This window comes from Megalobrama amblycephala, linkage group LG8 (assembly GCF_018812025.1).
Source record: "Megalobrama amblycephala isolate DHTTF-2021 linkage group LG8, ASM1881202v1, whole genome shotgun sequence".
Classification (NCBI taxonomy): domain Eukaryota; kingdom Metazoa; phylum Chordata; class Actinopteri; order Cypriniformes; family Xenocyprididae; genus Megalobrama; species Megalobrama amblycephala.
In genome coordinates this window covers 7,995,671-8,008,711 of record NC_063051.1, presented here as the reverse complement: position 1 = coordinate 8,008,711, position 13,041 = coordinate 7,995,671, and the positions used below count along the sequence as shown (strand labels likewise).

The 13,041-nt window shown below is 36.6% G+C and overlaps 1 protein-coding gene across 2 annotated transcripts in view; it reads left to right on the top strand.

The window, feature by feature from the left end:
- The window catches only part of gnas (GNAS complex locus), a 43,708-nt gene that overhangs the window by 22,768 nt on the left and 7,899 nt on the right, over positions 1-13,041 (top strand). For both annotated transcript variants that reach the window (XM_048199038.1, XM_048199039.1), the window contains exon 5: positions 1,573-1,670. In XM_048199038.1, coding sequence (XP_048054995.1) covers positions 1,573-1,670 — 98 coding nt within the window. The remainder of the gene's footprint in view (positions 1-1,572; positions 1,671-13,041) is intronic.

Below are 13,041 nucleotides of genomic sequence, written 5' to 3'. Positions count from 1 at the left end.
AACATAGACTTTTAGAAATAGGCACTTAAAAGTTTCTAGATCTTTCTCATGTCTGTGCGTCAAGTATTCGCTGTGTGGTTAGTTTTTGACGTGCTCCAGAAAGACGTTCAAGGAGACCGAGACGGCAGAAAACGCATCCTGTTAGTTTTCTTTATTTGACAAAAGGATGTTTTGTATTTAGTAGTTATTTTGAATATACACAAATAAAAATAGACACTTTACCGTTTTGAACGATGTCTTACTCTTATCCGTATGACCATAAATGATGGTATTAAGTTGTTTCCGCTGCTATGATGAAAGTGATCGTGCCTAACACACGCACAACATATCAGTTCTAGCATTGCTAACTTGACATTGCAGCCTTTTCATTATCAAAATATAATGCAGTCAGCCTAACATATAAAAAGATATTCTGCTTAATTTAATTTGTCTGTTGTACAATAAGAACGCTGCCGGTCACTTGCTGTTATTCCAAACTTATTTCTTTGCATGTAAAGGATGCTATTTTGTGTCTATATTGGGACCTAACTGAAGTACAAAGCCTTCTTTACATAAATAATAGTTTAGCATCCAAATGTTACATCGCAAATATGAAAACATTTGGACTGAGTGAGAGGTGCGCAAACTCAACGCCAGTTTCAGTTCAAATAAATTAGTTGAGGTTTGATGTTTAAAATAAATGTTACTTTTCAATCTTGTTTTGTTCTGAATACGATTAATTGAAAGGATTTGTTATGGAGTGAGGGGAAGTAAAAATAGGCCTACATGTTTATAATGTTTGTTAACAGTTCATTTTATTTACTGGTATTTTACATTTATTTATGAATATAGGCTAATAATAAAATGTGATTTTTTTTTTTATATATATATATATATATATATATATATATTATAACTGATGCAACTGTGTGTATGTGTGTGTGTTTTCTCTCAGCAAAGCAAGTTTAACCCTAGCAAATACGGTAAATTTCCTTGTTGACAAAAAAATCCTTGTTGCCTCCAGTATTCATTACAAGTTGATGACATCCTAAATCAGAAACAGGATTTTTCCTTAGGTTCACATTTAAACTATGTTCATTATTTAAACTTGTGTTCTTGTGATGTATGTGTATTCATAGACATGACATTCCTCATTAGAAATTGTAATTTTTGTCCCCAGTATTCCTATACAATTTATTTTTTATTATGTTGAAATCTGAAATTAATAAAAAAAATACAATTTGACAATACACTCTTCTTTCTCTTTTAAAATTATAAAAAAAAAAAAGTTTGAAGGAATCAAAATCGTTGAAATGTTAAAAGTGGAATCTGAATCCGAACCAGAATCTGGTATTCTTGCGTGCAAAAATCCCAAATCACATTCCTGATTGGTTGTTGAGAGCCTGTAATGGACCAGTCAGTGGTGGCGGTTTTTATTTTTTTACAGGTTAGCATGCTCTAAAGCATTCTTGCAAACCATACAAACCTGTTGAAAAATGATACGCGGCCAAACTACAGAGGTGCAAAAGATTTGCTTGGATTCCAACAGCTAGTTTATGGATTTGTCCTCTCTTCCACTTGTCTTCCCAACAGGAATTTTATGAACACACAAAGACCCTGTGGCAGGATGAAGGGGTGAGAGCTTGCTTCGAAAGATCCAACGAATATCAACTGATCGACTGCGCACAGTAGTGAGTATTCTGTTCCTTTTAAATGCTGGGTTTGAATTGCTTTTTAATTGTGCAGAATTTTTAGTATTTGAAAGCTAAGTGAGAACAATTTCAACCGAGCTGATTCGCATTGGAATATTCTTGTAATAGTCGATCAGATTGGTTGCACTCGACTCTCTTGACTTGGTCTGTGTGACTTTCTTAGCACGATGCATGTGTCGGACTGATTTATGCATTCAAGAGGGAGGGTAATAGAAATGCGATGAGAGCAGAAATGACAGAACGTGAGAGAGAGAGACTGATGAGTGCTAGACATACGCTTTCAGAAGACATGGAGGTTTGAATGTTGAACACGGTAGGGTATACATTGAAAGGGTTCCTGCATTGTGGCGCGTATATATGCGTGTCCTGTCCTCTCCCACAGCCACTGGTAGTTGTTGTGGATCAGACGCTGGCCTGAGCCATTTAGACCGGAAGTGCACCCCCCCACCCCACCCCCCGCTGCACGCTTATGTAAACGTAGAGCAGAGAAAGGGAGAGAGAGCTATTTTTAACTCGCTGGTTCACTCACTCACAGCAGAAGAAGACGGTTTGAGAGAGAGAGAGGAGATCCACAAGTGTAGCAAATAATGCATCTCTCCTTTTGAAGGAGAAAAATTAGCTTAAAGTGATAATGGTGGCTACTTGCGAGGGTTTGGAGGGCAACTCCCAACCTCTCAGACTGCAAAGAGGGACGGAGGAGAATGACTGTGCTGTTTCAAGCGCGCACAAGCACGTACACGCGTTCAGCGAGAAACTAGCGTTGTCAACCGCTCGTCCTGTTATGAGCTCATTTTTTCTGTCTGAGTGTTTTCAAGGCTCTTCCTGTCACATGGCCAGGTGTCCATATTGAACGTGTGCGTACGTGTATGTATTTGTGTTTTCATTCATCTGTTTCTTTGTACGTTCGAGTTGCAGCAGTATTGTGGGCTCAATAATGTTATCGTTGATGTGGAGACGAACACAAAAATGGCTAAAAAAAAGCAAGGGAAAAATACAGACTTATCAGTTTGTTTTTGTTCATCCCGCAACTTTATTTTCCTCTCTCCTTACTTGTTCTTCCTGCATCTGCTAGTAGCGTCACTGCAGTCACAGAAAATGGCTGATTTAGAAAAAAACCCCAATGAGAATAGTTTCATTAGGGTTATGCTGTTTTCAGAGGAAGCATGTGTATTAACAAAGAAAGTTGACTCTTTCTACAAGCTCTCTGTATTTTTGTAAACCAGAGAAGACATGTTTGTTTGTGGTTATATCATGTAAAACAATATTTTCTGTCTTACACTGTTTTCTACAAGCTTTCTGTTCTCATAAACTAAAGAAACTTTGTATTCCTTTTTTTTTTGCATTTCGTTTGCGTAAATCCAGTGCATGGAGAAAAGAAATGTTCCTTTGATGTTATCTATAAGCTTTCTGCATTTCCATAAAACAGAGAAATGTTGCATTCCTGCCCGTTTACATTTGTAAATGCAAATCAAGTGCATGGATTCCTTTTAATTCCTGACAAAGGTCTCTTGACTGAAATGTTGCCATCTCAGTAAAAACTGGATATCTTGCAGGCAACAGCAATATGCAGGACTTTTTTCTTTTGCATTATTTCCTGTATCCAACGCACCTGCCTGCAACTATTCAGGTGTGCAAGTGGTGTTCAAATAGAGAAAACAAAAGACATTTTTCTTTAGGGTGCTATTATTACAGAAAGCATGCGGACAGTATTTTCATGGAGCTCTCTATATTTTCGTGAAGCAGAGAAATGTTCTTGGTAGTTCGCATTTTGTCAGCATAATGAAAGAAGGTTTTAGAGTTTTCACAGAAAGTAAAAAAAAAACAAAAAACGGCTTACTATATTTTGTAAAAATAAATCTTGTGCAGAGCTGAAAAAAAGAAATTACATTACTTAAGTGTTGCATTCCAGCTTGTTTCGTTTTTTTTGTTCTGGTGGCCTTTAAAGGGTTAGTTCACCCAAAAATGAAAATTCTGTCATTTATTACTCACCCTCATGCCATTCTACACCCGTAAGACCTTCGTTAATCTTCAGAACACAAATTAAGATATTTTTGTTGAAATCCGATGGCTCCGTGAGGCCTTCGTAGGGAGCAATGACATTACTCTCTCAAGATCCATTTAAATCATTTCATGCGAGTACAGTGGTTCAATATTAATATTATAAAGCGACGAGAATATTTTTGGTGCGCCAAAAAACCCAAAATAACGACTTATTTAGTGATGGCCGTTTTCGAAACACTGCTTCAGGAAGATTCGAGGCATAAATGAATCAGTGTGTCGAATCTGCTGTTCGGAGCGCCAAAGTCATGTGATTTCAGCCGTTGGCAGTTTGACGCGCGATCCGAATCATGATTCGACACGCTGATTCATTTATGCTCTGATGCTTCCTGAAGCAGTGTTTTGAAATCGGCCATCACTAAATAAATCGTTATTTTGTTTTTTTGGCACACCAAAAATATTCTCGTCTTTTTATAATATTAATATTGAACCACTGTACTCACATTAACTGATTTACATATGTTTTTAGTACATTAATGGATCTTGAGTGAGGAAATGTCATTGCTCCCTATGGAGGCCTCACGGAGCCATCGGATTTCAACAAAAATATCTTAATTTGTGTTCCGAAGATGAACGAAGGTCTTACGGGTGTGGAACGGGTGTGTTCATTTTTGGGTGAACTAACCCTTTAAGTGAACTGCAACCAGTAACTTATTGCTTGTTCACACACTCGTGCACATGTAACGTACAAGAGACTGAACATGATTCAGTGCCCCGATATACTCTCAGTGAAGTTCTTTTTCATTCTTTACTTGGTAGTAAAAAGTTGGAAATACATTTGCAGTGAACACCCAGATGCCATTTAGATGTATATGTAAATATGTGCTGCGCTCTTTTCTCTCAATAACAAAATAAACACAGTGACAGCGGTGAGAAAACAGCAGTTAAGAAAGCGTCTGATCATAGCAATGTGGACACGTTTGTACCAGCTCTGCGATTCACCAGCATGCCGACAGATGGGGTAATTAAAATTACACTATTATAATAGGTTGATTATAAAGTACTATAGATCTGGCTATGTGACACTACAGTTTGACTTTATTCCTTTTCTTTGCCTGACACATTGGCTATGTTTACATTCACACTTTTTGCTTAAATCTGAATGAATTAATTCCGATTGATGAATGCAAAATAAAGTGATCGGGTTGACGTGTTTATACGCCACAAGCTTATAATCGGAATTGATTTTTTGACATGCACACACTGCACGAATACAGAGTTTCCTGCTGTTTGTGCATAATAACTATTCTCCTATGTTAGTTGGTTATTTGTTTTAAACAACAGACCTAATATGTATCCATTTCTGGTCATAATTTGGAGACAGTTAGCATATGAACTGCTGTGCCATGCTGCTTTTCACGCAGTAAAAATGCCCCTCCCCGCAGCCAAAACCATTCGTCTGTGGATGAGTGTGAAACAAGGACTGGTGCGACGTTGTCCTGCTCCACTTCACAGATGATGAGTGAAAAGAGAATTTTAGAATGACAGGACACTCATTTATGACACTGTATTCAACAGGAAGAACAGCTTGTTCCGCGCGTCATACATCATTACGGCATTTCTACATCTTTGCACATGCGCAGTACTTTCCAGTAGGCTTGCTGCGATAGTCGGTGTTGATGATGTTACCCGTGTTCAGCCACAACACGGATTATGTCACCAGCCAATCGCGTCACCGCCCCCCACAATCATTTAGATTTTTTTTTTATAGTAATGAAAATCGTTTAGTTCAGTTAGAAAACAGACACTACAATTAAAAAGTGAACGCATCTGCTCAATGCAGCGTGAGCCAGCTGACTGACAAGCTAGATTTTCAATATTTTGAATTTAAACCCAGTGCTAATATTGCCTGGAAAATCCAGCCTCACCACTGTACCAGCGGATGAGTCTGGTCGGCCATTGAGTCAATTCGATTTCTAGGGCGGAGCAAATTTGAGCAAACAGGAAGCGGAGTAAACCAATCAGAGAAGGGCGGATATGACGTTAGCAAAGCGACAAGAGAGTCAACAGCGAAAAGTAAATAATTAATGTGTTTTTGGTCATTTAAAACTGAATTCACGGCTGAATAGAACAAACTCTCGGGTCTCCCGTGCGCAATCTTTGTTGATATTGAAGGGACTTTCGCCGCACTAGAGTGACGCTGTTTGCGTCACTGAAATAAACGAATCTGATCGCACGGTACGGTTTGGAGTTGACTCGAATCGCGACGGAGGGCGGACTGACCAGACTGATATATCTTGTAGAAGATATATCAGTCTGGCCTTGCCAGGCAAGTGCTAATAGGGAACCTGCAAAGGATTAGTTGTTTTTCTAGTTGTTGTGTTTTTCATTAAGAATAATAATAACCCACCATCCAAGCAATTGCCGCCCCCGAATTGGCACTGATTTGAAAGCAAAAGTAAAATCCGCACGGGCATTCATAGTCTATTGGCGCGAAGCGTTTTCAGTTCATTAATATGGAAGCTCAACTTCCATAGGAATTAATTAAACGCTCGTTCCGCACTGTAATGAATGCCCCTGCGGCAGTGCGTGTTTTACTTTCGCTTTATCTCGAATTAGCGATTTAAAAGTAAGGTGCAAAAGAGGCGAAGCCCCCCTCCCTCCTGGTGATACCAGTATTACCAGTGTTGTCACACGTCAATTAACCGGTGGGAAAATTTCCTCACCGCCACAACCCTAATTTCCAGTTTCGGTTTTCAATCCGATCAAGTGTTTACATGCCCTCTCGATCGGATTAGAAAAGGAATAAACCACCCCTTCCAATACACTCGAGTTCAGTCGGATCAATTAAAGTGTTTAATGTTACATGAACGCTTTTCAGTCCGATTGAGCCATGAATCCGATTACTAACGGATTATTTGGTTGCATGTAAACGTAGCCACGCAATACAAAAATACATGAATACATGAAAATTCCTACATATTATCGTGTGTATTACAAAGAAACAATTAGCCTAGGCTTCTTGAAGCTGTCAATAGTTTTTGTAAACCAAAGAAACTTTGTGTGAACGTGGTAAAAAATAAAGGTTTCATTGGGGTTCTGTTTTCAGAGAAAGTAAAAAATAGAATTTTCTTCAAACTTTTTTTTTTTTGTAATCCAGAGATATGTTGCATTGATGTGCATTTAGTAGACGTGAAGAAATGTTTCATGGCTGCCTGTTTTCAGAGAAAGCAAAAGGATTTACCATTTTCTATACGGTTTCTATTTTTCCAAAACCAAAGACGTGTTGCATTCTTGCTTGCGTGAGTTTCAGAGAGGAAAAAAGGTTGTCTATTTTCAAAGAAAGCAAAAAAATATATATATATTTTTTTTTTACAAGCTTTCTATATTTTTGTAAACCAGATAAACATTGCGTTCTTGCTTGTCCGTAGTTCCTAAACATAAGCCCAGTGCATGGAGAAAAAAAATTCCTGAACCATCCGCCATGTTTCTTTCTGTCTCTTAAAGCGCCTCTCTTGCTCTCTCTTTTCTTCCCCTATCCCTCTTTTGCGAAACCAGACCTGTTTTTTCTCTCGTTCTCTTTTTGCTTTCCCCTCTCTCTTTGACTGGCCCTTCTCCACCTTTCCCTCCTCCCCTCCTCTCTCTCTCGCTCCACTCCCTCTGTCTTTTTCTCTTCACTCTTTCTCTTTCTGTCTGTCTCTCCCTCTCTCTGGCCTCTCTCCAGTCACATAAGATTTGGAGCTGATAGTCTATTTATAGCGCCTGTGGTTCTGTCGCTATGACAACCGAGCTGGAGGCCAGGGCGCCAGGGAGCTATTTTTGGAACGCCGCTGTAATGTCAGACACAGCCTTCTCTCTTTTCTTTCTCTTCCACCGCTCCCTCTCTCCCGGTTTCTGCTGCTCCCTTACTCTGGCGTTGCAAACTTACAGAAGTGTGTGTTTAAGAGAGACAAAATGCGGTTGGAGGCTATCGATTAATTCACAGTTGTCGTTGAATTAACATATTTGTGGAGATAAATATAACTAGCTTTTCTTGTAAGTTGCATTTAATGAAATGCTGAACTCCAAATGCTGTTGGATACATCACTTTTATTTTATTTTTTAAACCTATAAAATAAAACATTTTATATGTATAATAATACATTTTTGTTTTAAACAATAAATGTTTGTTGTCGAACGCCACTGTTGTTTCTGAAAGGCTTGCGTTAGATATCCTCTGTACCGTATCGTGCCACGCACACATACGCGGCCCTCTCTGAGCCTAAACAGTGTTTGCCGTATTGGCCCCGGAAGCTGCCTAATCCACACTCTTAATACTCCACTGTTAACTAGATGAGCTGTAACATTAACCAGATTAGTAAGCGATGAGGATATTATCAGCTTTTCCATGTTAATACACCATCGGCTCACTCTACTCGCTATGAATAGATTTTTCTCTTTGCATGTTTTATTTTATTTATTTATTTTTTCTTGGCTTTACTTTTTAGCTATTAAGAGACTTGCATTACTTTTTTTTATCATTACTTTAAATATTTGTTTGTTTGATATTTTTAATGCTCCATGCTGTAGTCCATTGTAAATGAAAATATATTAAGTTTTAATAATAGTACTCAATTGTTCATTTTCAGAAATTTTAATAAAAAAAAAAAAATAAAAATAAAATAAAATATATATATATATATATATATATATATATATATATATATATATATATATATATATATATATATATATATATATATATATATATATATATATATATATATATTATTATTATTATTATTATTATTATTATTATTGTTTTGTTTTTGTTTTTTGGGACAAACCTTTGTGTATTTATAATTTGCTTTTTTTATTAGGGCTGTCAAATTGATTAATCACAATTGATCACATTTAACACAAGTTTGTATTTACATAATATATGCATGTGTACATGTATTATTACATTTAATATATATATATATATATATATATATATATATATATATATATATATATATATATATATATATATATATATATATATATATATATGTATATGTGTGCCTGTGTATGCACACACATTTATTTGTGTGTGTGTGTGTAAATAATAAGTATTATATCCCCTCAAAAATTTGATAGTTTAAAGAAAGCAACTGAGATTTGAGAAGTTTAAAAACTACAAAAAGTTTTACAAAAAATGTATTTTTATTTTTTTAATTTTTTTTACAAACAACTAATATGGTAGTGGATAGGATAACTCATTCAAAAAAAAATATTTTTCAGTGAACTACCATTTATCTAGAGAAAGTATGAATACTTTAGTTTTTAGTGCGATTTACTAAGAAGAAGCAATATTGTATGTACTAAACATAATTAAACCGTTTTGTCCATCCATACTATTTGCTGCAATACTTAATCATTACAATATTTTAAGATAAAGCTCAAGTAATAATTAATTAAAAAAATGTTAATTGACAACATTTTAAGGCTGAATTTTTGGTGATTTATATTTTGAATTGTCCACTTTTGTAGTCAAAGTATGAATACAGTTATTTTTGTGTAGTGTTTAGTAAGATGCAGTATAATAAAACAATTAGATCCATCAAAATATTTGACATCTTAATACTGTGCTTTTTAAAATAATTCTTAACAGGCAATATTTAAGGGCTATGTTTTGAGGGTCAAGTTGATGGGACATATATGGGATATATATATGTATGCATTCATGTATAAATGATACACTTTTGTAATGTTGCTGCACTTTTACTTGCTTCATGCCTGCTACAGACTGCGATTTCAGCAATCCTATAAGATCATTACAAATCACACTGTATGACATGGATCTAATAAACTTGTGTACGACATGTATGTAGACCGTACGATGATGACACCTATTGAATCATAGTCTACGACGCAAGTTAACATAGACAAATAAAGTGTCATCAGAATGCGCTAGTGGTTAACAAATAGAACAAGATATCGCACTTTGGCAATTGTGGTTTTTGTGTGCTGAAAAAAGAGGAGGAGAATCTAGACTCGCTCATGGCTAGGGGAAACTTGGCAAGCCAGTTTTGCAAATGGAGCTCAAGGAAAGTAGTTTTAAGTTGTGGCGCCATGTCGCGTTAATCAATACGCCATTTCATGTTGCATTTTTGTTGGCTAGTCAGTAGACAGGTCGTAGCAGCAAACACACTGAGATGATCATGCTAAATTTCTGACACTGTCGTTTAGGTTGCCACGATTTATCATCTTTCGTCTGGGACAGCCCAAAATGAGTACCGGGCATTACTTGCATTGTTACTGCAGTGAATTGCTTTAAGCATGAGTGAGCAGCATACTTTTTTATATAATAAATAAAGGGAGCTGAACAGTAATTCTGTGTGGGCCAAGTCATATGACTCATGTGATACGTTGTGTGTGTGTGTTTGGCCAGACCATCCATTTACAGCTTGAAGTGTTTTTTGTTTTTTTTGTTTTTTGTTTTTATTAAAGTTGCTGCCTAATCATATCTGCACTGCATGCTATAAGAACAACTCAATATGTGCTAACATCCATCTCGTGTGTTAAGACTTTTAACATCTGTCACATGCTTTCAAGAGTCTGTGCTATACACTGATCCGAATTAGAATCTCTGCAACTGTTGGCAGACATCGGCGCGCAACAATTTCACAAACTTCCTGCCGTGCGGCCGTTTGAATTCTAGAATTCCACTTGAGTTGAGGCTGGATTTGGAATGCAGGGCTATATATACTCGGTCACAACTATAGTGGTCTCTTCTGCTTGGCATTACAACAGCGGAGGCTGTACGCGTCCTCAACTATTGTACCCAGAGGGGCATGAGTTGTATTATGTCTGACTAGTGGGCTGGGCTATTGTTGGAATCATTCTATTAATAGGAAGAAAGGCAATAATTGAGATATGGTGTTAGACAACGGCTGCGGTCACAATACAACTGTCTGTGCAAGCCTACCTCGTCTGTATGTCTTCATTTTGTCTGGTCTGTCTTTCATTGTTTGCTGCTTTTTATTTCTGTTTATGCCCCCTCTTCCACGTGACGTGCCACACTTTCATTTGTGCGGCCTGCTGTGCGTGTTGCATGCGTACACACACACTAGTGCAGTCCATGCCGCTGTGTGTGGGACTTACAGCCATGCTGTCACATTTCAACCCTGGATGTCACATTCCTGTTGGACTTGGATGGGGGGATACAAATGCGCGTCCAGCCTGCGGATTTCTCTTGCTGTCTCTGATTCCCTCATGTTTTGATTTAGGCATTAAACTTTTGCAGGCATTTGTGAGAAATATTAATGATTCTAATTACTGGTGCGATTCTTTAATGACTTTTTTAGTACTTTTAAAGATGCAGAATTGTGATTCGAGTATTTTTAAATAAATTATTATAAGGAACTAGTTCATGAGTAATTTGTTTTATGAAAAATCTTAATTTTGTCTTATATTTTTAGCAGTTTGTTGGAACTAAAATTGAAGAAAAAAAAACTGGAAGAAAAAAGGTTGAAGATCAACTAGTTGAGAAAATTCTATTATAGAAAGGAAATTGTTAGGGCTTACAATAACTAATTAAAGGTGCCGAAGAACGTGTTTTCAAAAGATGTAATATAAGTCTAAGGTGTCCCCTGAATGTGTCTGTGAAGTTTCAGCTCAAAATACCCCATAGATTTTTTTTTTTTTTTAATTAATTTTTTTTAACTGCCTATTTTGGGGCATCATTATAAATGCGCCGATTCAGGCTGCTGCCCCTTTAATTCTCGTGCTCCCCGCCCACGGAGCTCGTGCTTGCCTTAAACAGCATAAACAAAAGTTCACACAGCTAATATAACCCTCAAAATGGATCTTTACAAAGTGTTCGTCATGCAACATGTCTAATCGCGTAAGTATGGTATTTATTTGGATGTTTACATTTGATTCTGATTCTGAGTTTGATAGTGCTCCGTGGCTAACGGCTAACATTACACATTGTTGGAGAGATTTATAAAGAATGAAGTTGTGTTTGTGCATTATACAGACTGCAAGTGTTTAAAAACGAAAATAGCGACGGCTCTTGTCTCCATGAATACAGTAATAAACGATGGTAACTTTAACCACATTTAACAGCAACATGCTAACGAAAAATTTAGAAAGACAATTTACAAATATCACTAAAAAATATCATGATATCAATGATCATGTCAGTTATTATTGCTCCATCTGCCATTTTTCGCAATTGTTCTTGCTTGCTTACCTAGTCTGATGATTCAGCTGTGCACACCCAGACGTTAATACTGCCTGCCCTTGTGTAATGCCTTGAACATGGACTGGCATATGCAAATATTGGGGGCGTACATATAAATGATCCCGACTGTTACGTAACAGTCGTAACATTTGTCTTTTAAACAAATGAGATTTATATAAGAAGGAGGAAACAATGGAGTTTGAGACTCACTGTATGTCATTTCCATGTACTGAACTCTTCTTATTCAACTATGCCAAGGTAAATTAAATTTTTCATTCGATGGCACCTTTAATAAAATTGATAATAATGAAAATAATGAAATAATGAAATAATTCCTTCAGTCGCGTCAAATTACAGCACTGAATAACGCAGTTCAATGGACAAAATGCATATAAAAATAGAATTTGACAATTCTTTATTTTAAGCTTCAAGCTAATGCATTAACGTAATGCTTAACATGGCTTGCCCTGTCAGGTGCTTTGATAAATGCTTGTGCTGTTTAATGTGTGATTATGTTTCCTCATTGCAAAACTTAATTTTTTGGTTATATTCTTATTTGTGTTAAAAATTCCCACAAGTATTTCCATGATGGCCTCTCCTGACAGTATGCGTTAAACTTCAGACTTTTCCGAATGACCGCTTGCGCACATGCGCGTCAAACAGATGCATTAGAGAGGGGAACAATAAAAATTCAGCGCAAAAAAATAATCATTTTGCTGAAATATCAGTTGTTGGATGTTTAATTTAGGTTTAAAAGTCAACATGTAATTCAAGTATTTTATGAGAGTGGTAACTGTAAAGGGATAACAGCATGTAATTGAGTATAAACGTTTCTTGAATTTACAGGATAAAGAAATGACAGTAACAGGTTACTGAGTGAATGTGTGTTACTGCAAAACATTCCTCTTATCTTTTAACACTGGCTATGTTTAAATGCACCAATTTTCGTCAATCCGATTGGATATCTGTTTACATGTACTCCAAACATTGTAATCTGATTCAAATATCTGTTTATATGTGTTTAATATACATTCCGATTAAAACATTTGCGCACGCGCTCTGCGTGTGACGTCATATCAGTCACACATGCGGAGACAACCATGGACGTGACCCCAACAGAGCTCATCATTATTTTTGTCA